The sequence below is a fragment of the Plasmodium yoelii genome (assembly GCF_900002385.2).
Source record: "Plasmodium yoelii strain 17X genome assembly, chromosome: 1".
Lineage (NCBI taxonomy): Eukaryota > Apicomplexa > Aconoidasida > Haemosporida > Plasmodiidae > Plasmodium > Plasmodium yoelii.
In genome coordinates this window covers 458,604-484,984 of record NC_036173.2, presented here as the reverse complement: position 1 = coordinate 484,984, position 26,381 = coordinate 458,604, and the positions used below count along the sequence as shown (strand labels likewise).

Genomic DNA, 26,381 nt, shown 5'->3' with positions numbered 1-26,381 from the left:
GCTATTTACCATTTTGAAAATAATTTATTTTTTATTTTAAAAAATAATAAATAACAAAATAACAATTATAGTACAATAAACACATGGCTATTAGGAAGTGTAAAAATGTATAGATTAGTATATTACAATTTTACAACATTCGAATAAAAAAAAAAAAAAAAATTATGAAATTAGGATGTATATTTTGATTTCACCTAAAATAGCAAACATTTAAAATTACCCCCGTTTCCATCAAAAAAATTTTACATGTATACATAACAAGAATATGGCTTACCATATAATATTTTCCTTTTTTATAAAATCTGCATTTTTTTTGTTCATATAATTAATTTTCTCACTAATTGTGTATATATATAATATATATATATATTTTTTTTTTTTTAAGTATTACCCTTTGTTTTATTATATATAGTTAAAAATTTGTTTGTGTACCTTGCCTATTTACCCGAATTCTTTTTATTTTTTATTTATGTATGCAAGTCAATGTGATATATTTATGTCGTTTGATAGTGGTTTATTTTAGCATATAAATAAATATATTTTTTCTAAATATATAAACATTTTTTAAAAATAAAAAAACTATGGATTTATGTGTGAATATGTGTACACATTTAAAATCACTGAAAAATTATTAACATTTTTATTTCTTAATGTTGGCTATGTATTAATAAAAAAATAATAGTCTATTTTTTTATTAATAATAAAATTTTTAAGGAGAACAAATAAGATCGTACTAATTCGCATAATTTATATATACAAATAATAATAATAATAATACGCAAAAAATATATGCATACATGCGATGCATATATTCGTATGCACTTAGAATGGATTAACAAATTAACTGCATAAAGGAAATTATGATAAGACAAAGGAAATTTTTTATATGAACTGTACATAATTTTTTTTTTGTTTAATAAATAAATGTGGCGATATTCGGTATTCATATTTTATGATATGTTAAAATAATATGAACGATTAAGGTAAAATATTTTAGAAAAATATAAAAAATTAGGAAAGGAATTATACACATACCTATGCACTATATTTTACACATTATATACACAATTTATAATACATAATACACATGTATTTGAAACAAAAATTTAAAAAAAAGTATATAATATATTTGTATGTACTATATATAATATATATTTATATAGGAATATTAAATAAACTATTAAGTGTGAAATGTTTTAATTATTTGTGAAAACTAGTTAGTTATGGATATTTGTTTTTTTTTTTAAATTAATTTTTATAGTTGTCATTGCAACAAAAAAATAAATTCTCTTTAATTTTATTATTATTACTATTTTATTATATGTTTATTTTATTTTATGTATTGTTAAGATAAAAAATGAAGAAATTATGAACATACATAAAAAAAAAAAAAAAAAGACTTGGATAAAGATATTTTGGAATATTGTTTTTAATCCTTTTAAGTTATGATCTTAAAATATTAAAAAAAAAAATTAATTGTTTATTTAACATAATCCATAATATTTACAGCTCTTTATAACATATAAAATGTTACTATATTGATGCTGATATGTTATGCATATGCATGTATATTTTTACAAATAAGTAAATTTGTATGTATGTGTGTTTATATTCGTAATACATTTATTATTTAAGTGTTGTAGATTTTGTAATTTCATATATAATGATAATGCGATATTATATTTAATAGGAAATTAGTTATACTGCTATATTGTTGTATTGTTTTTTTTTTCTTTGTTTTTTTTTTTTTTATAACACACCTTAACATAGAAATATACATAGACATTTTTTAGAAAAAAAAAAAGAGAAATAAGCAAATTATTCAGTGATGTCATTTTGATTTTTCACTGATTTATATTTTTTATAAAAAAAATATAATGAACAGATAAAATTAATACATAAAATATATGTACATAATATGCATATGTTTTATATGTATGCTAATATATGTGTGTGTAACCTATAAATACCATTACAAATGACAGATAAAATAAATTCACCCCCAAATCAATGAGGAGAATATTATAAGAATAATTATTAATTTGTTAGGAAAATAATAATAATAATATTATTATTATTAGACAATTTAATATATATATATATATAATCAATAAAATAAATAAACCACAACCAATATAAAAAATGACACATAAATATATGCAGATATCACACGGGCAACCAGAAAAGAAAAAAGGTGGTTCGATATTCATATTTATTGTCTTTTTTATATTATGTAAGAAATAAATGATAATATCAGCATAAGCATATGTGCTACGATTCGTTGTGGCAACATAAGTTATATAAATTTCCTTTTAATTTATTTTTTTCTACACATTATTATTTTTCCCTTTTTTGTAGCATTTATATACATCGGATATACAGGAATAGTTTTAAGATCATGGTTTATTCCATATAGAAGTGGTTCATTGACAATAGCCATTGCTTTCCATATCTTTTTTTGTTTATTTTTACTAAGTTTTATAAAAGTAAAATAAAATCTTTGCATATATACATTTTTATATCTAAAGCTTTGCAAATGTAATATGATTCATTTATATATGATTTTTTTTTTTTTTTTTTTTTTTTTTTTTTTTTAGTGCGCATCAACAGATCCAGGAAAAGTTCCGAGAAATTGGGGGTTTTATGTTGGAGATGATGTGAAAAGAAGAAGATATTGTAAAATTTGCAATGTATGGAAGCCAGATAGAACACATCATTGTTCAGCTTGTAATAGATGTGTATTAAATATGGATCATCATTGTCCATGGATAAATAATTGTGTTGGATTTTATAACAGAAGATTTTTTATACAATTATTGTTCTATGGTTTAATTTGCTTATTTATGGTTGCTACCCAAACTTTTCATTATATATTTATAGATAATATTAATGCATATATGGATACTGGCTTTCAAGAAAATAGTTCTTTTGTAGCTCTTGAATATACCTATGCTTCCATAGTTTTATTTTTAACTTTTGTTTTAATTTTTGCTTTAGTTCCATTTACAAAATTTCATTTAAAACTTATTTCAAAGAATTCAACAACCATTGAAAATATGGATATATATCATCAAGACTATAATATTTATAATGTAGGATGTGAAGATAATGCCAAGCAGGTTAGAATGAAACGTTATATATATCTACGTGTGTATCCACGTGTAGTTATGCTTAATGCCCCTCTATGTATTCCAAATTAGCTCAATACAAATTTACACACATGCACGCCTATTTACTACTCTACAGGTTTTTGGAAATAACATTTTATGCTGGATGTGCCCATGCCATTGTATTTCGAATAGACCAGCAGGAGATGGAGTTCGCTGGAGAGTTAGCATATCACATGGAAATAATATATGATAGAAGGAGAGAAAAAAAAAAAAAAAAGAATATACTTTCATTTTTTTTTTTTTTTTTTTTTGAGCTTATAACATTTCATAAAATATAAAAATATAAAAATTTAATAAAAATCTCAAACAAATATGCAATAGCATTATCTAAATAAATATATTTTTGAAGTTTTCAATTCCCTTTCATTTACACACACACACACATATATATAATCATACATATTTGTCTCTATGTTTTATTTTTTTTCTGTTTTATATATAATATTACATATATTATAATAAATATTTTTAACTGGCTAGTTTCTGATTTTCTCACTTGCTTTCTTTTTTTCTTCGCCAATCTAAAATATGTATACTTTTATTGAAGAAAAATAAGACTGCGATTTTTTTTTTTTTTTTTTTTTTTTTTTCAATAGTTTTCAGTAATAAAATGTATATGTGTGTATATATAATTTTTTTTTATTATTGTACTTCATATTAAAAATATTTGAAGTTTACTATTTTGATTTAATGACACTTTTTTTCAATTTTTTTTTGTAAAATTAAATTTCAGTGATTTTTTCCCCTCATATTTATACACACACACACACATACAAAGTTTTTAGGATATAGTATTTTAAATTAAAATAGTATTTTACTTTATTTTATTTTATTATTTTATTTTATTTTACTTTATTATTTTATTATTTTACTTTTTTTGTTCTTGTTCTGTTTTTTCTGTTTGTTTGTAGAGAAAACTTAATACTTTAGTTAAACAATTCTTAATTAAAAAAAAATAACAATAAAATGAAACATATCACAGAAAGCCAAATGAATAAACAAATAATAACCACGTAGACTTAATTTTCAAATTACAAAAAAAGCGAAGCAAAAGAAAAAGCGAAGCAAAAGAAAAAGCGAAGCAAAAAAAAAACGAAGCAAAAAAAAAACGAAACATAAAGAAAAAAGCGAAGTATAAAGGGAAAAACTATTAGAGAGTCGGGATAAATAAACATGTAGGAGCGAAATATCTTATTAAATATTACACGCCTTGTACATAACACATCAAAATTTGGAAAAACAAATATGCATATAGAAACGGAAAATTAAAAGTGCGCTTTAAAATAAATAAATAATTATATATATGTATATATATATGTATATATATATGTATGTATATATATATGTATGTATGTATGTATGCATGTATGCATGTATGTATATATATATGTATGCATATGCATATGTATATGTATATATTCCGGAATACGTCCTAGTTGAAAGCCGAATAATTCTATTCCTTAACAAAAAACAATCCACAGTAAAGACATGTAAACCCCATTTTAAATTTCTTCATGCACTGAAAATAAAGAAAAAAAAAAAAAATAAAGAAAAATAAAGAAAGTGTATACATTTCGATTATATCAAAGATAATATATGTATCAATTTTTTCATTTTTGATTACCATTTCGGAATAGGTTGCATCACATAGTTGGCAACGATATTTGTATGTGCAATAGACAAAAAAGTAGTAACATAAATATATAGGGTTATGGCATGAATCACAAAGATTTGAAAAGCTTTTAAGTTGTTTTTTGCAATATGGGCAATTTCCAAATAACTCTTTATTTTTATAAGAATATTTAGATGTATTTAAAAAGGCATCATAATTAACCTTTCTCATAAAATTTTGAAAATATGTTTTATCTGTAAAATTTATATTATTACTTATATAATGATTATTAAAAAATTTTTCTAAATTATAATTTGTTTGTTTTCTATTAAATTTTATTGTTTTTAATGTTTCATCAATAATATAATAATTTTTCATTTTTTTTTCATAATTTTTTAAATAGTCAATTAAACATGTGTTACTATTTTTTTTAAATATGTTTTTTACGTTTTCCATATTTTCCACATTTTCCACATTTTCCACGTTTTCCACATTTTCCGCATTTTCCACATTTTCTTCGAGTGGCACTATGCTATTAGAAATTTCTGACAAACATATTTTTTTATCATTGTCTTGATTTGTGTTGAGCATCTCGTTTGGTTTCTCTTCTTTTATTTTATTTAAATTTGGGATATCAGCATCTTCTAATTCATTAACATCACGAATACACATTGTGTTGTTGCTCAAAAATGATTCATATTTTTGATCTGATATAAGAGCAGAAATATCAAGAGACGGTTTTAAAAAACCGTTATATTTTATACTAGAAGAAAATATGTTAAAATTACTGGTCGAGTATATATAATAACCCCATTCAGGAGAAAATGTTTTTATTGAATTTTCAAAATCCATCTCTTGATTATTTATTAACGAACATTTATTACTTTTATAAGATATTGCATATTTAAGAAATGGGTTTTTAGAGAGTTGGTATATTTCGTGGATAATATTATTATTGCTGCTGCTATTATTGCCATTGCCATGTTTTGACATATTTGATTGTAGGGGATCCTCATTTATTTCGTCTTGTTCCTTTTTATAATTTTCTTCAAATTTTGTAAAATAAGAGGGGTACAATTTAAAAAAATATTCACATAATTTTTCTACATAATATAAACAGCCTCTTAAAAATAAGCGTATAATAAATTTGGTAAAAACTTTTTTGAATAATTTATCTACATTATTAGAACGATTATTTAATTCATTTGATGTATATAACATTTTAGATAAGACAGATAATAAAACTAAAATTCGAGATGAATTTTCTATATATTTATATCTTTTGTATTCATGTATAAGTATAAAAATTTTACACACTATAATATTTATTACATTATTTTTTATAATAATTTTTAATTCATCTATTGTTACATTCTTAAAATAATTTACATTTAAACATATATTTACAATTTTATAATTTTTTTTTAATACACAATTTTGTATACTACAATAATTATTAATAAAATTATGAATATATTTTTTATTTTTTAAACATGCTTTTAAACCTTTTGTATATTTTTTTTCTAAAATATATTTTATACATAAATTGTTTAAATATCTCATCATTGATATTTTATATTTTATATAATTTATATTTATACTGTTTCTTGCTAATCGGTTCTCTTCTTTATCATTATTACTACTAATACTACCACTTTTTAATTGTTTTAATTCTTTATTTATTCCATATTTGTGAAAGTTTTTTATAATATATATTTCGTAATGTGTCAATGGCCATATATATCGATAATATTTTTTACCAATATTTATTTCGAGATCTGTTTTGCTGCCACTCACATTGCTGCCACCCATTTTGCTGCCACTCACATTGTTGCCACCCATTTTGCTTCCACTCACATTGCTACCACCCATTTTGCCAAACTCTTCATCCTTCATGTTATTTTTGCCAAATGCTAACTCGCAACTATCAAAAGAATGCTCACTTTTCTTATTCATATATTCCACATTTTCAAAATTAAAAAAGTCATGAATATTATCTTCTCTTTTTAAATTTGTATCCACAGAATTACCAGTATTAGATTCATTTGTGTTATTACTTTTTTCACTATCCGATTGAATATCATTAATAGATGTATTTGATTCTCTCGAATTTGGAGTTAGAATACGATATTTTTTTACATAATATTTATTCATTTTTTTATTCTGTTTAATAAAATTATTTAATTCTTTTTCAGAAGGTGATTGTTCTCTTATTTTTTTTATTTCTTCTTTTAAATTTTCTTGAATTTTTTTTTTTTTTTCTAATTCTTTTTTTTCTATTAGTTCATTATATTTTCTTTTTATATCATCATATTCATATTTATCTATATCACTATTTTTACTTTCGCCACTATTATTAAAAATGTGTTTTTTTTTTTGTTTCTTTTTTTCTAAATCTATGAAATCTCTTTGTTTTTTCAAATTTTCCAAAAATTTATCACGATCATTTTGTGACACCCCTAAGTTTTGAACCCACTTATCAGCAAACATATTAAAAAGCTTATTTTCAAAAGTTTGATTTATTTCGTTAATTATTTCATTCATATTTATTTTGTCATCCGTATTTATTTTGTCATCTTTATTTTTTTCTGCAATATTATGAAAGCTGTTACTTTTTTTATTTTGTAATTTATCTTCAAATTTATTATCTGTATCATTTACATCATGATTTTTACGCCTCTTCCCAGAGCTTCGAAATAAATTCTCACCCCCTTCGATTTTGTTTTTTTCCAAATTTAACTTACTTTTACGCTCTTTCTTCCCCTCCCAATCGTTACCATCACCATTATCATTATCATAACCATCTCCACCATTTTTTTTAGCAATATCTTCGTCGGAAAAATTAAAAAATGATATATTGTTATTTTTTAAATCGATACAATTTTCTGCATTCAAATAGGGTGACATCACTTCATCTATATGAACATTTTTTTTCCTAGAACTTTTTTTCATCTCTTTTCTACTTTCACATTTTTCTTTCTTATTTTTTTTATTATCATCATAAAATGTCTGAGATTTTTTAGATACATCAATATCATTACTAGATGGATCCTCATTTTTTATAAATTCTGAATTATTTTCAAATTCAAAATTTGTAAACTTTCGATTTGAATCACTTGAGAAATTCTCATAATGTGAATCATTATCTGATTCATGTTTTTTGTTTTTTTTTTTTCTTTTTTTTTTGCTTTTTTTTTTTTTATCTTTTTCACTACCAAAACTGAACCTCTCATTATTAATATCCATCCCTTTTATTTCATCATTAAATTGACTAAATTTTTTTTTCATTTCTTCAATTTCATTATTAAATTCAGTGCATTTATATTCTATCGTTTTATTATCATTTTCGTCATCATATTTATTGTAATTTTCAAAAAATGAATCTCCTGATTTATAAATATTTTCATCATTAATATGTGTGTTGTTTTTGAATTTGTTTCCATCTATATTCATTTTTTCTTTTTTTTCTTGTTTTTCTTTATTTTTTTTGTTCTCTCTTTTATCATTATAGCAATATTGACTATCATCTGATGAATTAAATTTATAGTAACTATTTTCTGAATTGTTTGAATCTGATTTTAGTATTTTTTTACCATCATCATTATCGTCATTATCGTCATTATCGTCATTATCACCATCATCATCATTATCATCATCATCACCATCATCATCATCATCATCATCATCTACATTTTTAATTCCGCTTCTTACCGAAATGTTTGAAAAAAATTCAAGAGGTTGATTATACTGTTCTATGACAAGATCAGCTGAACGGCTTACAACAAACAATCTTATTTCTGTTACTAAAAAAGAGCAAATTTCATAATCTTCCTTATTATTTTTTTTAATTTTTTTTTTATTAATTATATCTCCTAAATTGTTTAAATGGGAATTATATTTGCCTATGCATAAAGGTACAATGTTTTTAGAATCTGGAAAAAAATTAGTAGGATATAATGAATTATTATAAAAAATTGCATATTTATTTTTGTATAAGTTTAAAAAATAATTATAATCTCCTGATAATACTATAAATATAAGATCAATCCCAATATTAAAAACTATAGATATATAACTCCAATAATAATCATTAAATTTGATTGTTTTTAAATGAGAAATAGGAAATTTATCAAATTCAAAATTTTGATTTTTATATTTTATCAAAAATTTACATTCTTCATAATCATCAATAATTAGATATATACCCCATTCGGAATATTCTGTTCCCTTTTGAATTAGACAAAAACTTTTTTTTTCTTTTTTATTTTTTATTTTTTTATCTTCTATTCCTATCCACATTTCAAATGTAAAACCTTCATTAATATCATTTGATGATATATTCTTATATATTTCTTTTTTTATATTTATACATTGTTCATTAGTACTATAATTACCCCCTAAAATTTCTACACAATTATCTGATGCTATTTCAATATAGCAATTAGATTGCCCACTTACATCAAGACAATAATTTTTTTTGTTTTTTTTTCCTAAATTATCTAAATTAAGAATTTCTTTGTTTTTTATTTTGAACATCCAAGGAGAGTCTGCAAGGTGGGAGGTAATTAATAAAGGTGTGAGCAAAGATGTGAGCAAAGATGTGAGCAAAGATGTGTTTTTTTCATTTTTTTTCATTTTTTTTTCATTTTTCTCATTTTTTTTCATTTCTTTTCATTTTTATATCGGTCATACGTACCGTCAAAGGCATTTCCATCATTTTGAATATGAGCTATTCTACCACATCCCGAGGAGTCTCCTAAAATTTTGTTTTTACCTTCTGTACAACGATAATAGGCAACTAACCCGAATGGAAATTTACTAAATAAATTTTGACTATTTTGACTATTTTTCCTTTTCTCGGAATTCATATAATTTTGATTAATTGTGTTGATACTATAATGATGATCATCATTTCCAGAGTCATCTGAATTTTTAAAATAACCTTTTAAAGATATGTTTTTTTTTTTTTTTTTTTTTTTCCATTATTATTCTTGTTTTAAATATTGTGGTATTTTATTATACAAAAAGAATATATTTACATAATAATATTTATAGTCAAAAAATATTAAAAAAAAATTAAACTCCTTATATATAACCCATTTATAATATTTTAGAATTAAAGAGCATATATTTTCTCAATCTACAAAAATCTTACTCTTGCAATATTTTTCGCATTTTTCAATACTCTTTTATTCATATAACAATTATCACAATTTTCAGTTTTTATATCTTTTAAAGCGATATATATGGATATTTTAGTTATATAACAAAGGTATTCTTAAAAATCACATTTTTATTTTTTTTATTTTTTTTTATTTTATTATTTTTTTTTTTTTATTTTTCATACTAATGTAATATTTTTATCAATCTAATTTTTATTCTAATCTTTTATAAAATATTACATATTATTAATATTTTTTTTCAAATTGATGGAAATTAAAAATATTTTTTTTTTTTTTTTTTTTTTTTTTTTTTTATCTTGTGGTATAGCACCTTCATTTATGCATTTTCTATAGACAAAAAAAAATATATATATATATTATATATTATATATATATATTATATGTATATATTATATGTATGTATATTATATATATGTATATATATATATATATATACAAGAGTCAGTTAAATAAAAAAATATATTAAATATGTTCAAAATAAACTTATAGTTTATTTTATTCGTTTTTTTTTATAACCACAAAACATAAATTTATTATCATAGAAATATACAATCATGATATTTTTTTGAATATAATTAGAATGCAAATATGTACAAAAGAGAGCTGAAATATACACAAATTTTAGCTTGAATACATTCTTACATATTAAAAATGAATACAACCATCTATACAATATCGATACATACATATATATGGCTATTATAGATAAATTTATGTACTTTCTCTTTTTATTATTTTTGCTAAATTTTATTTTATAAAGATATCGTAACTACTTTATTGGGGTATGCCCAACATTATGTTAAAACTGTATAACCATTTTAACTATATATGAATGTAACTACGTAATAATGCGTAAATAATGCGTAAATATTAATTTGTATACAAAAAAAAAAAATAATAATAATAATAAAATAACAATAGTAATAATAGTAATGTTATAACAATAGTAATAATAGTAATGTTATAACAATAGTAATGGTTATAATGCATATTCAAAATGACCGTATGTAGTTATACACTCATATGAAGAAATTTGCCCAATTGTAAAAAAACATCGAATCAAATTTATACTTATAGATCGAACAATTATTAAATATTATATTTTAAAGGCATGCACTAATATGCAGACAAAATGAACAAAATAGACGTAAAATTGATGTCGTGAAATTCGATGGGGGCATAAATTGGTATATAAAATTTGAACTACATAAAAGTTAGCTACATAAAAGTTAGCTACATAAAAGTTAGCTACATAAAAGTTAGCTACATAAAAATTAGCTACATAAAAATTAACTACATAAAAATTAACTACATAAAAATTAACTACATAAAAATTAACTGTACAAATGTATCTTTCATATATTAATGAGCATGGAAAATATAATTTTATGCTAAAAAATAATCATTATTTAATAAATTAAAATAATAAAACAATACTAATAATAACCACCATCCCCAAAAAAGTAGTACAACTATAATCCTGTCATTTTATCACACATTATTAAAAATACTATATTGGTTTTATAATAAAAAAAAATAATTATAAAATATTAAGATGATATTATAAGAAATATGTTTTTTCATTTTTTTGTAAAAATATTTAAAATTAGCTAGCTAAAATGTTTTTTTTTTTTTTTTTTTTTTTTTTTTTTAAATGGTTATGGTTGACATAGAATGGAAGCAAATAAATAACAAATAAAATAAATAAATAAAATAAATAAATAAAATAAATAAGAACCAATGTATGTATCACAGTTTTAAAGTTTAACTCAATTTTTATAATACTTCGTTGTATTTCGTTGTATTTCGTTGTATTTCGTTGTATTTCATTGCATTTCATTACTTTTGCCCTTTTTGGTCTTGTGATTGTAGCCATTTGTGGCAAATTCACTAATTATATCCCAACAGTTTTAGTTGGGTAAAAATGTTACACATGTCTTGATACGAAGAAATAGAAGAATTGTCAAAAACATTTTTTATTTCATCTTCGGATATTGTATACTGAATAGTTTTAATTTTTTGGTCAACATAATATATGTGTAATGTTCTTTTTGGTGAGCTATTTTTTATAATATTATATCTGCATACCCCTATTAAATACCATGATGTTTTATAAATTTGTGTGTGCAAAAAAATATAATCTTGTATTACTGATTTAAAATAATGTGATATTAATTGTTCATCAATAATATATTTATGAAATGAAATAAAATTAATATTGTCTTTTTTATCATAATTGTATATATATATATTATCTGTATTTTTAATAGATTTATGAAAAGAACCTTCACTAAAATAATTCCCATTTTCAAACGATACACAATATATCCTTGAAATTATTTTATTTAACATATCATCATTTTCATAATTTATATCATTAATTTTATTTTTATGTACATATTTTTGTGAGTTTTGTTTTATCATATCCATTCCAGCTATATCAGTTAGCAACATTATACTATATTCACTGTTCATATAATTTTTCTCTTTCTCCTTTACATCCTGGGCAAAAGAAATCGTTTTTTTTAAAGCATCCGAAATATTTAAAATATTTGATAATTTTTGTTCTATAGTTATTTTTACATTTCCATCATTCATACGGTCATAAAAATTTATAAGCAAATTTTGACTAAAATAATTAGCTACATAATATTTGTTATATGAAAAAATAGAACTAGCTTTTATTTGATTGAGAATATTTAATTTTTCTTTAAATAAATATGGATTTTTAAAAACAATATCATCAATAAAAATAATGGTAATAATGCTAATTATATTTTTATCAAAAATTTTCTGAGATATCGAATTATTATTTGGTGGATAAACATTTTTATATGATTTTTGAAATGTAATATGTTCATATTTGTCTAATATATCTGTTTTTACAAAAAAATTTTCATTATTTTTGTAATTTATTAAAAAGGGTTCATATATTTTATAACAATTTACTGCTTTAAATAAAATAAATAAATGAGAATCAGATTTTTTATAATTTTTTAAAATAGAGACTAAATTATTTATACACGGTTTTTTTGCACCCATATTTAAAATTTCGTTCATATTTATTGGAAATATTTTATTAATATTTTTATTCATATTTTTAGTTTCTACTTCTACATGTATGTTAAATTTTGTTACATTTCCATCGATGTTATTTATCTCATCTTTTTTTATTATTAGTGGATATAAAATAGTAAAATGCTTATCAGATATTTTATGTGAATTTATTTTATATATTATTTTTTTATTTACATTATAACATTCATGGAAAACTAAATTATAACATGAAGTATGTACTAATGCATCACATGTATCAACTAATTCTACACTTTTTGTTTTATCAGAAACTATAGATTCTTTTTTTACAACATTTGCATCTATTGGTTCTGGATCAATGTAGATACTTATATCCATTTCTTTTTCACTATAAGAAAATAAATTTAAATAAAATAGATGCTTAATATTATTATCATCATCATTAATTATAGATTCCCTATAATATATATTGCTCATATATATTTTATTATTTCCTATAGGATATATAAATGTTGTTTGTGCTTCTATCACATATTCATTTTCCGAATTTATACAATTTAATGAGAGATTCCAATATTCTTTATTTTCATATTCTTTTATATTTATCGGAAATTCTATAATATCTTCATTTTTAATAGAATTTATTTCGATCTTTATACTATCTTGATTATTTCCCACTGGCTTATATATCGAAGATGGAACTATTAATTCATAATTATATGGATTTATTTTTTTTTCGCTTTTTGTTATAACTGAGATCATATTTTGAGGAGACTTAATTTCAACTAGACATTTATTGAAAACATGGCTATCCAAAAAATAAAGTTTTAAGTAAATTATATTAGGGTTTTCTATTAGCTCACTTTTTTTAATTGGCTGGAAAATAATAAAATATAAAATGGAATTTCCATATATGAGAAAATAAATGTTCAACTAGGCTTCCTATGGTTTCCACTTTTTTTGAACAGTCAACATAGCAAATGTGAATGAGCATGTGTGTGTATGTATATATATATATACATATATATATTTTATTATTTATTATTTATTTTTTTTTTTTTTTTTACCTGAACATTGACTGAATACAATTCCGGTGTTAAGGCAATTCCCATGTGAGATTTTACCCACTTTACATTTTCTGAATATTTGTCTACAAGTTTTAGTATGAATTTTTTTGAGCAAATATCATGAGATACCTTTTCTAATAATTCTCTATGCTCCTTTTTGATCACAAAATTGTTATTATCAACATTTAAAATGGTAACTACCCAATTATTATTATTTTCTAAAGAGGTACGAGGGTTGTTTATGTTTTTTATTTTTAGTACAATCTTTTTAGCTGTGATCTGTTTCGTAAAAAATAAAAAATAAAAAATAATAAAATAAAACAAAATAATAAAAAATAACAAAATAAAACAAAATAAATAGATGCTATTATTTTATTTTTTATTTGCACACATTTCGAGATAATATTACTTTATCTTTTGATGATTCGAGAATAAATTCATGATTTTGATAAATATATGTACAACCATCAAAAGGTGTATTATCAGTATTTAAGTTCAAGCAAGGGTTTTTTGAATTTTTGTGAAAACAATAATTGGAATAGCAAAAATATGGGGGGATTTTTATACTAATTTTTATTTTATCTGAAAATAAAGAATGAAAATGATACATATTGATATATTTTTTTAGACAATATTCTATGTATATTTTTTTAGACAATATTCTATGTATATTTTTTTAGACAATATTCTATGTATATTTTTTTAGACAATATTCTATGTATATCTTTTTAGACAATATTCTATGTATATTTTTTTAGACAATATTCTATGTATATCTTTTCTATGCCAATTAGCTATTTATTTTTAGATTCTACATCTATATATAACCAGATAGCATATCCAGATCTATTGTAGTTAAATCTATTTCAATTGAATAAATCGAAGCATGGGCTCCCATAAAATATTTGCTAGTAGACACATTAATATTAAAACTTTTTCTCATATCCGGTATTAAATTTAAAACCTTTAAAAATAAAATAAAAGATTCTATTTTTTTTTATTTTATTGTTAATTGGAAATGTAAATTTTTTACATAATTATCAGAATTATTCAAATATTCTTATTTTCTGGATATTTTATGTTCATACCTCGGAGCTAGTGATACTATTGCAATACAACAAAAAAATATTGTTAGATGCTGTTTTCTGAAAAAAAAGTTTGCTTAAAGTGCTGGATGGAATTGTACACTCTTGGATTTTGTCTAAGGAATTATTTTTCTCTCCAATCGAGAAGATCCTAAAAATGGGCAAGAAACCAAGTGGGCAAAAATTATAAAAATTGTAAAAATTGTAAAAATTATAAAAATTGTAAAATGGGTAAAAGTAGTGACAAAATGTGGTGCCTCTTTGATAGTTCCCTACCAGACTCCTTCAGTGTCTAAACCCTCTTTTGAAACTTCGACAGAAATCTTTAGAGAATAATTTGATGGGTAAATTGTTTCTTGGTTAGGGAAAAAAGTTTCTTTAAAAAAAAAAAAATTCGAAGAAAAATAAAAAATGTGTCGACATAAGTGAAAATAATATTTTTTCCTTATTTTAAAAATGTGTATAAATAATAAAAAAAAGTTGTAAATATGAAAAATAAATTTTATTAACTTAATGATTTTTCTGAATATTCATATTTTTCTGACATGGTCATATTATTATCTTTATTAGAAAAGTTGTAAGTATATATGTTAAACATTTCCAATTCCTCTTTAGATAATTTTAATAAATACATTTTTGATGTTATAAGATAATCACAGTTATCTATAAATAGGGTATATATGGGAAAGTGTAAATGGATAGAAGACTTTTGTATATATTTACAATTGCCTTTTTATCGTTTTTTTTATCGTTTTTTTTATCGACCTTGTCGACCTTGGCGACTTTTTATGTTGTTTACCATTTCCACTTATCTTGGAACTATCGTGATGGATTTCGACATTCGACATTATCTCTTGTTCGTCATTTTTTTTAAATGATAAAATTTGTAGATTTTCTTATAAATAAGTAAAGGGAAGGATAAATTTATAAGATTTATATTTACATGATCATATTTGCATTACACATGTGTGCACTTGTTAATGCATTAATTTTATGAACATGTACAGAAAATATTTGTAAATATATAGCCATTGTAGATATGAAAAAAAAGTGTTACTAGCAGGTATTAATGATGCTAAAAAAAATTCCTTTGACTCTTTTGTTGTATTAAAATTTAAATTAATTTCTATTTCAAATTTGTTAACATTTTGTTTGTTTGTATGCACCTTTGAAACAATATTAAGGAATATATGATTATTTATTTTGTTTAACACATTTAATTAAAAACCCTCTTTAAATTGTTTGGAGAAAAATACGATACCACTATTTATTTTTAAACAAACTTTTACCTTTTTGGCATCCTTAAAAGTGAATAGAAAATTATCTTGGTATATACAAACTGAGTGATTAACACAATATAAATATACAATAAATAAAAAATATAATATATTCATTTTAAAAAAAAAAAAAAAAAAAAAAAAAAACAGACAGAGTGGAGAGAAAAAGTATATATACATGTATACATTATTTGTCTGTTTTTCGTTTTTTTTTTTAAGGTCTATTTTTAATTAAATTGTGACAAAACATAAAATCATAGCATTTTTATCATAATTCATTTTTTTTTTTTTTTTGAAATTATATTTATTTTTTTATTCGCTAGTTTAATGTTTTTTTTTTTTTTACTATAAAAATAAAGGAATATTTACAAGTGCCTAAATAGATATTTATAATAACATACATGACTCATAATATTAGAAATTTAAAATTTTATAAGTATAATAATATATACACACATATCTATGTATATATTTGTTGGTAGGTGTGGGAACCTTAACATGATATAAATAAATATATAAATAAATATATAAATAAATACATATATATATGTATATATATATATATATATATATATATATGTGCCCGTTTTTTAGTATTATAATATTTAGCAAATATGATTAATGAGAAAAAAGATATGTATTATAAATATTTTCGAAAATTATGTTTAAAAGGAGAAAAATATAAAATATAAAATTCGAGTTATATTTTTTTTAAGCAAATAAATGGGTATATAGTGGGAACATGTCTGACTCTCCACTCGAAATATATTTCCTAATTCAGTGATTTTATATCGTGCTTTTATATATAACATATTTTTACCGTTTTTGACGTTTTTAACGTTTTTATATTTTTTGGCATTTTTAACATCTTAACGTTTTAACATCTTAACGTTTTATATTTCTGACATTTTAACGTTTTTATATTTTTGTCAACAATTTTGGGAAATTTAAAAAAAAATGTCGTTTTTTGGGCATGGTCGAGTAATGTTATGAGATATTTTTTACCCCTTTTTTATTGCTTATTATTATTGCTTATTATTATTGCTTATTTTTATTGCTTATTTTTATTGCTTATTTTTATTGCTTATTTTTCTTATTATTTTTCTTATTATTTCTCTTATTATTTTTCTTATTATTGCTTATTATTTCTCTTATTATTTCTCTTATTATCATTTTTAATGGGATATAAAAAATACAGTACGAGGCTCCCCCGCACATCGTTATGAACTGTACATGCAAAAAACGAGGAATTTATTTCCTACAAAGGATAAAAAAAACGAAATAAATAAAGTAGATGTATAATATAGATGAATACATTTGGAGTCTTGACATTTTGATATAAGATATATGAAAGTTGAAAACAAGTTAAGAGAAAAAATATATAAACATATTTTAAATAAAAAAGGAGAAGAATGGAAAGAAGATGGAATAGATTTCACCAAGTTAGTTGACTCAAATGTCGAAAAATTAAATTTAAATGAAAATGATAAAATATTGATAAAAAGAAAATGGGTTAATATATTAAAAAGAAATGCCGAAAAATATGGAAAAGTATCAGAAGGAAATAAAATAAAAATATATAATACAGGATATGCATGTTTTAAAAATATAATAAAATCTATAGACAGATGTAAAAAAAGAGTTTGGTTTGAATCTTATATATTTGATGATTCGAATTTTGCTGAACAAATAATAAATAGCTTATGTAATGCATCTAAAAGAGGATGTGATGTTATTTTATTAGTTGATTATATTGGAAGTTTAAAATTAAAAAATAAATGGGTTAATAAACTTAAAGAAAATAACGTTAATGTTATATTTTTTAATACATTTCTAAATTCCTTTTTAAATATATTACCTATATTTTTTCGAGATCATAGAAAAATTATTATTCTAGATGATTCGGCATATTGTGGATCTATGAATGTATCTGAAAATGTTATTCCCAATTTTTTAAATATCGTTAAAAATGATAAAAATGAAAGATTACTTAATATTGAAAAGGGATGTCAAAATTATAATTTATTAAATAAAAAAGAATCAGATAATATTGAAGAAGATATATTTATAAATGATATGTTAGGAAAGAAAAATAATTGTTTAGAATATTATGATTTACATGTTAAATTAAAAGGTCCAGCAGTAAAAGATTTAGCTGATGTATTCCTTGATTCATTAAAAATGTCAAATGCAAATATTATACGTGAACCGATAGAAAATCAAAAAAAATATAAAAAAAGTGATGGAGACAATTCTGGATGTTATATACAAGTATTAGAATCAAATGTATTAAGAAAAATTAAATCTATTCAATCATCTTTTGAATATATTATAAAAAATGGAGCCACTAATAATATTTATATCACAACTAGCTATTTCTTACCTCCAGGGTTTCTAAGACGAGCCTTATTTTATGCTTTATCAAATGGTGTAAATATTTCTTTCTTATTTTCTGGAAATTCAGATATTTTGGGTGATGTGCCAGCTACATATTATATCATAAAAAAGTTTTTAAGAAAATATGGTCATGCTAAAGATAAAATGGTGTGTGATAATATATCAAATAATGATGATGATGATGATAAAATATTAAATTTTGAAAATAGATTAATAAATAATTATCATAATGTTTTATATTCAAAAAAAGATAAATTATTAAAATGGAAAAAAATATATTTTAAAGATTTAAAAAAACATGTAGAATACAAATTTGGAGATAATTTATTATTAAGAAAGAAACATAAAGGAATTAGTGAATTTTATTTTTTTGAAAAAAAACATTGTCATGCAAAAAATATAGTTATTGATAATTTATGGTGTTCTATTGGGTCATTTAATTGGGATCGATTTTCATCACGACGAAATTTAGAAGTTATGATATCCATTTTTGATAAAAATATATCTGATCAATTTATTAAAGAACATGAAGAAAAAAAAAAAAATAGTTCAAAACAAATAACACTATCAAATATAAATAATAGAAACGTTTTTCAAATTTTTTTTAGCTATTGTGCATATCATATTGGAAAATTATATGGGAAAAACATTTTTGATGGCTTATCTAATAATAATAAAAAAACGATTCTTAGAAAAGCTATCATAAATAGATATCTTGCAGATAATTGCATTGATCACATCTCTTTAAACATGATGTGGGGAACATAGCCTTGGCACTGCACAATTTAACCAAGGCTGGCACACTTTTCGTAACACACACTTTGCGTGACACACACTTTGCGTATTTGCTTAAATGTGAATCTTGTAAATTTTTATAATTGATAATTTTTTTTAAATTTAAAGAACAAACAGGGCAGTACAACCATTGGCAAGAAACAAAAACAAAAAGGAAAAAATGGGTGAAAAAAAATTCCCAAATCGAAAATTATATATATCAGAAAATATTTATTAATAGGAAAGAAACAAATAAAGATGTAAAATAAAGTGGGTATGTACACAAATAGAAAATGCAAAATCATATTTAACATTTACCATTATATAATAGCTTTAAATTTAAACAAGCTCAAATTAAAAATTCTGTATCGTTACGTATGCTTCCTATAGTTATTAAATCGGTTCGTAATCGAATATTATCAATTAGGGTTTCTTCCATGACCTTTTGCATGTCATCATATGTTAGCTTCTTCTTAAGTAGGACGAAGCTGCTATCGATTCTGCAAATGTGGAAAATGTGTAAAATGTGTAAAATGTGTAAAATGTGGAAAAATGTGTAAAATGTGAACAGTGTGAATGGTGGGAAAACCAGCGTATAGTTGCAGGCAGATGTGGCGATTATTAATACGATTTATGCATTTGCGTAGAGAGCCTTTGAACTTGAACGGTTTCGAGCATGGCCTAGTAGGCACTCGAACTGTTTTTTACTGTTTTTACTATTTTTACTATTTTTACTATTTTTACTATTTTATTTTTATTTATTTATTTATTTATTTTTTTTTTTTTTTTTTTTTTTTTTTTTATGACTCACTTAAAGTGCCTTTGGGCGTCCAAGGCATTCCTTTTTATCAGGTGCGAAATTATTTTCGTCTTTGTGTTTATTTCTTGTTTTAACAAAATTTGATCGTCTTTAAATTTTTCAATTTCTTTTGTAAGAAAAATAATTTCATTTAAAAGCTCCTGTATTTTTATTGACGTTTTATATTCAAATGTTTTACATTCAGAAATTTTGTTATCATTAAATAGTAACTTATTATTTTCTTTATTTATATTTGTTATTTTTTTTAAAACATTTTGATATTTTTTATGAATTATTTTATTTTTTTCTATTTCATTTAACAATAATTTTTTTAGTTCTTTTAATTTATAATTTTTATCCAAATTTTTTTTTTTTTTTTCACTTGATTGATAATCATTAAAAATAACTTTATATTCGTTTAAGATTTCTATTAATTTTTCTTTGCTCATTTTCTTAAAATTTAAATTATTTATTTTATTTGGTTTTCTGATATCATATACTACTTCATTTAATTTTATCGGTTCCTGCCACTTTATTCCTGAGTTGTTTTTTCTGGATTTATTTTTTTCATATTGACTAAGACAATCGAAATCACTTTGACATTTCCTGTCATCTATAAACGTCTTAATTTTTTTTATTTTAGAAACATGATGGTTAGATTCAACTTGGTTTCTAGCCACATCGGCGGCGTTTTTATCGGAGACGTTTTTATCTGCATCTTTGTCATCGCAACTAATGGTGGCATTCCTACTGCAATGCAATGGGCAATCGCTGTACAATTTTATTTTCTTCATTTTCTTCTCTTTTTTCTCTTTTTTCATTTTCTTCTCTTTTTTCTCTTTTTTCATTTTGTTCGCTTCGGCGTGAGTCTCCCCGTTGCCGACCCAAAGCGAACGTATCCTGTGACTATTTCCGTTAATAAATTTGATAATTTTTTTTTTTTCTTTTTTTTCATTTTGCTTAATGTTGTATAAAATACTTTTGTGTATATACAACTCTTCAGCTATTAGTTGCATACGTTCATAATATTTATTTATTTTCTCATCACTAATTTCTTTTTCTCTTTTTAATTTTGCATACATGTCAGATTTTGTATTTATTATATATTCTAGTTTTTTAATATAACAGTTTAATTCAAAATTTGTTTTTATGTGATATAATTTATCATTAAGAAGATCTTGTAATTTTATTTTTTCATCTTTTAAAATTTTATTTTCTTTTTCCAAATTTTTTAATTTATCTTTTAAATAACTTATATTAGATTCGGTTCTAGATTCGGTTCTAGATTCGGTTCTAGATTCGGTTCCAAATTTTGTTCCAAATTCTGTTCCAAATTCTGTTCCAAATTCTGTTCCAAATTCTTTAATATTTTCTTCAAAATTGTTTATGTTGCCTATTTGTCCCGAAATTTGAATTAACTGTTTTGTTTGCCTTTCATTAATATCTGTTAATATTTTTTCATTTTTTTTTAATTCATTTATTTGATCAATATATTTTTTATTTATATTATTTAAATGATAAACATCAGTTATATATTCTTTATAATCTACTAGCCTATCTATTGTTGTAGTTACACATTTTTCAATAATATCTTGTATCTCTTTTTTGTTATAACATTTATTTTGTTCGATTTTGTTTTCAATATTTTCGAAATTATAATGATTTGTCAATGTGTCGTCACTTCTTTCAATATCTCCATTTTTATCACAAAAACTGCTTTCATTTTTATCACAAAAACTGCTTTCATTTTTATCACAAAAACTGCTTTCATTTTTATCACAAAAACTGCTTTCATTTTTATCACAAAAACTGCTTTCATTTTTATCACAAAAACTGCTTTCATTTTTATCACAAAAACTGCTTTTATTTATATCTTCCATAACATCTTGTATCAAATCGCTTAGTTTAGAATTGTCAAAAAACAAATTATTTTCTATTCGATCATTTTTAGACCCTTTTTTTATAACACTACTATTTGATTGGATTGTTATATTATTTTTATCATCTAAATTAGGTTCTTTATTTTTTTCCATTTCATTTATATTTCCCACTAAACATGTTCCATCTTTTATTTGCAAATGCTTATCATCACCATCTCCATCATTTTTATCATCTCCATTTTTATCATTGTTGATACTCTTCCCTTTTTTTATTTCAAGATTCACAAAATTAGTTTCTGTGGCCTTAATATGTTTGGTACACATTTGTAAAGGGTTTAATTCATTTTTTGGAAATTCATTTTGAATTATATTATGATCTAATAAGATATTATTGTTTGGGTCTGTGTTGAAATTTATGTGTTTATTTTGTTCGAAAAAAACAAAATCTTTTTTTTCGTTATTAATTATTAATTTGTTATTTAATTGGTTGAGTATTTTTTTCTTTGTCAAGTCTATATCATTTATAAATTTAAACATTATTATTGATATTTTTTTTAAAAAAAAAAAAAAAAATACTAATTTTGTTCACATGCTAATATATGTTTGTATATGTTTGTATCTGCTTATAATTGTTTATTTGTTAATATGCTGTTGTGAAATATGTCTGTATTTAATATGTACAGACAAAGTTAATAATAATTAATTTATCATACATGCTACATTTACGTGTATATAATTTTATAACTGTGAAAATATAATCATTTAAAAAATAAATAAATAATAATAATAATAATATTTCCAATTTTGTGAATCGCTAAATTAGCGCATTTTTATTTTTCATGGAAACTAAAAAACAAAAAAATTATAATTTATAAAAAAATGCAATACGTAAAAAAATATTAAATAACGAATTGCAAATATATGGCGAAATGAATATAAATTTATTGGGGAAAATAAAGCGCGGGGTGAGAAAAAAAAAAAAAAAAAAAAAAAAAATACTATATTAATGAGTGGTAAATTAATGTGAGTGGTAATAATTAATGTATATTTTCCAAATTTGATTAACATTAAAATAAAAAATGTTATACCCTAAGTAGATAATAAAAAATGATTTACATTATTGTATACAAAATTGTGACTAATTTTATAAAAATAAATGAGGATAATAAAAAATGTGTTTTTTTTTATTATAGCGTTTGTAAGGTAGCGATTTGGTTAGGGCCTAAGTTATTTTCTTAATGAATCGCAAAATGACCAAAAAAATGAACAAAAAATGAACAAAAAATGAACAAAAAATGACAAAAAAATGAACAAAAAAATGAACAAAAAAATGAAAGCAAAATGAAAGCAAAATGAAAGCTATCAAAATAAGTAAGCAAATTTATAAGTTAGAGGAGGCCACACGGTTTGTCTTCCTTTTAACTTTATATCATGGGTTATACATATCAGTAGATATATTACCAACATATACAGATGAATATTTTACAATCTTCTTATTTTGTTTTTGCTCATTTATGTGTGCAATAATACTAGGCAATCTTGATAAAAAATATATTGTTGGTAATAAGTCTATAGAAATATCCAATAAATAAAATGTTAACATAAAATAATAATAGGGTGAAGGATGCTTATTTTTATATTTTAAAAAAAAGTCTTCAATTTTTGTGAAGTGGTTTAGTATATATACATTTTGTTGTGATTGGTTATTACAATAATCTATTAAATATCTTTTTAAGATATTTTTTTTTTTTAAAAAAAAATTATTTTTATAAAAAAATAAATCAACATTTGGTATGTTCATAATTTTATCATTTATATCATCTTCTGTATACTCTTTTGAGTAAATATCTAAATTTAAAAACGATTTGAATGATAAATCAAAATTAATATTTTTAAATATGTCTATATAAAAAGTAATAGCACATAAATATATATTAAAATAATTATTTTTTTCATTCATATTTGATATTAATCTTAATAAAAATGTGTTTTCATTTATATTATTTTCGCATATTAATGTTAATAAAACATTTAATAATTTTTCTTTATCTGTTTTTAAAGCTTCTCTTTTATCCATTATTTTGTCAACTTTTTCCACATCCTTATTTTCATTACATTTTAATTTTGGGAAATTATTTTTTAACATATTATTATTAGAATAATTTTGGAGAATAAATAAACATACATTGTCATATTCTTTATTTGTAAATATATTTTCACATAAATTGTTTTGTGAATAAAAAATAGATAATAATCTTAGTGAGATAGCTAAAATTTTGTAATAATCTAAATTTATGTCTTTATTATTTTCTTCAAATAAAGATAAATTTAATATACATATTCTTATTAATTCTAATAAATTATTATTTTTTAATATCTTCATTATTTTTATAATATTTTTCTCATTTTCTACAAAACGAATATATTCTTTTTTTAAATAATTTTTATATTCATCAAGTTCGGTTTTGTTTGGCATTCTTTTGTATAACAATAAAAAAACTATTTCATCAAATGTGGACATTTCACACAAACTTCGTAAACACTGTCCTCGATAAAATACATTGCCTGTTCATGCAAAAATAATAAAAAAAAAAAAAAAAAAAAATATGTTAATAGCTAGTCACTTTTTTATAGGTTTTGTCATAAATGGTGAGAAACATCTTAACAAACATGGGCATCAAATATATTTCACCCCAAAAATATATATGAAATTATAAATCAAGAAATTAATATATTTTTCTTTTTTTTTGATTATTATAAATTACCTTTGAATTCAAAATATATTTCTGTTTCCAGAAAAAGATGCGAAAATGTGTGACCATTTTCTTTTTTATATTTTGTGAAATTTATCTTGTTAACATCGTTCTTTTCACAATTACAAAAATATTTTTTTTTGAAATTAATATTTTCTTTTTTTAAAGATAGGAATATATTTTCATAAACCCTACATATATTTTTTTTAAACATGTTCATAGTAAAAAAGAATATTTTTCAATTTAAAAATGGATATATATGCATACATATACATGTACATGTACATATTTTTTTATGATAAACGCCTTAACGTTTTAAACGGTATCATAAAACAAGTAGAAAATTGTTCACTTCATGGTTTATTTTTGTGTGCATTATTGTATATTTACCACACACACAAATATATTATTCTTGTTAAAACTGTAGCCATATAAGCATGTACATATACATATTTTTTAAGCTTACAACAGTTTTTTTATTGTTGTAAATACACGTTATTTTTTGGGGGTAGCTTAAATGAAAAAAAAATAATATACATACGTGGTGGATCGCAAAATATATATAACAACCACAACTTTTTTTTAAAAATTAATATTTATAATATTTATTAATGTTCTAAATCAACGCTTTCTATCGGTATGCCACTAATAATGCATAATGTAATATATCCTTATTTTAACTAATTTTTTTTTTTTCTCTTTCTCTCTATATATTCAATTATTTTTATTTCGTGAATATATTGCATGTACATATAATTATATGGATACTCGTTTTTATTTATGCTTATTATATATTTAAAATATTATTTTCTGGTATTGTTTAGAAATGAATAGCATCGATGAAAATATATCTATTTCGAAATACATATGCAAAAAAAAAAAAAAAAAAAAAAAAATAAGCACATATTATTCGCTATTCTAAATAAAATTTTATAGAGAAAAAAAATAAATAAACAAATCTGCATATATTTTTAGTTGATGTCGTTCTATATTCATTATTTATATATTTTTTTATTTTACAATGTTTTGCGACAAATTAAAATATGAAATAATGTTAAAAGTATATCAAAAATAAAAGGCTGTGATTTTTCGATATTTTATTATAATTAATTTAAGTAGATATACATATATTGTATTATATGATAAATTTAAATATGTATATGCAAATGTTATATATAGATCTGTGAAAGGGAACAATATTAACTCTATATGTATTAATGTTCAGGTTATTTATACATTCATTTTTTTTTTTAATTTAGGTGTGATTTGTTTCGATATTAATTACAATATATTTAAATTCATATTTTTTTTAGTTTTAAAATCTATATACTTTCCTTAAAAATGTAAA

At 21.8% G+C, this 26,381-nt stretch overlaps 6 protein-coding genes across 6 annotated transcripts; 2 read left to right on the top strand and 4 right to left on the bottom strand.

Moving 5' to 3' along the window:
- Nucleotides 1-2,142: 2,142 nt before the first annotated feature.
- Nucleotides 2,143-3,360, top strand: PY17X_0109900 (uncharacterized protein; the record flags this gene model as incomplete). Its single annotated transcript, XM_724702.2, has 4 exons — nt 2,143-2,233; nt 2,359-2,486; nt 2,598-3,119; nt 3,247-3,360. 4 exons carry the CDS (start codon nt 2,143-2,145, stop codon nt 3,358-3,360), a joined length of 855 nt encoding a protein of 284 aa, XP_729795.2.
- Nucleotides 3,361-4,623: 1,263 nt separating this feature from the next.
- Nucleotides 4,624-9,650, bottom strand: PY17X_0109800 (conserved Plasmodium protein, unknown function; the record flags this gene model as incomplete). Its single annotated transcript, XM_724701.3, has 3 exons — nt 4,624-4,689; nt 4,795-9,329; nt 9,479-9,650. 3 exons carry the CDS (start codon nt 9,648-9,650, stop codon nt 4,624-4,626), a joined length of 4,773 nt encoding a protein of 1,590 aa, XP_729794.3.
- A 2,205-nt stretch (nt 9,651-11,855) lies between these two features.
- Nucleotides 11,856-16,547, bottom strand: PY17X_0109700 (conserved Plasmodium protein, unknown function; the record flags this gene model as incomplete). The annotated part of the gene is made up of 10 exons (XM_022957834.1): nt 11,856-13,877; nt 14,069-14,347; nt 14,478-14,650; nt 14,897-15,032; nt 15,157-15,304; nt 15,430-15,529; nt 15,664-15,816; nt 15,953-16,048; nt 16,211-16,319; nt 16,443-16,547. 10 exons carry the CDS (start codon nt 16,545-16,547, stop codon nt 11,856-11,858), a joined length of 3,321 nt encoding a protein of 1,106 aa, XP_022811254.1.
- A 1,230-nt stretch (nt 16,548-17,777) lies between these two features.
- Nucleotides 17,778-19,595, top strand: PY17X_0109600 (mitochondrial cardiolipin synthase, putative; the record flags this gene model as incomplete). The annotated part of the gene is made up of 1 exon (XM_722563.2): nt 17,778-19,595. The coding sequence occupies one exon, from the start codon at nt 17,778-17,780 to the stop codon at nt 19,593-19,595; it is 1,818 nt and encodes a 605-aa protein (XP_727656.1).
- Nucleotides 19,596-19,950: 355 nt separating this feature from the next.
- Nucleotides 19,951-22,817, bottom strand: PY17X_0109500 (conserved Plasmodium protein, unknown function; the record flags this gene model as incomplete). Its single annotated transcript, XM_722564.3, has 2 exons — nt 19,951-20,101; nt 20,413-22,817. 2 exons carry the CDS (start codon nt 22,815-22,817, stop codon nt 19,951-19,953), a joined length of 2,556 nt encoding a protein of 851 aa, XP_727657.3.
- An 892-nt stretch (nt 22,818-23,709) lies between these two features.
- PY17X_0109400 (citrate synthase-like protein, putative) lies at nt 23,710-25,253 on the bottom strand (the record flags this gene model as incomplete). Its single annotated transcript, XM_723963.1, has 2 exons — nt 23,710-24,845; nt 25,046-25,253. 2 exons carry the CDS (start codon nt 25,251-25,253, stop codon nt 23,710-23,712), a joined length of 1,344 nt encoding a protein of 447 aa, XP_729056.1.
- Between the last annotated feature and the right edge of the window lie 1,128 nt (nt 25,254-26,381).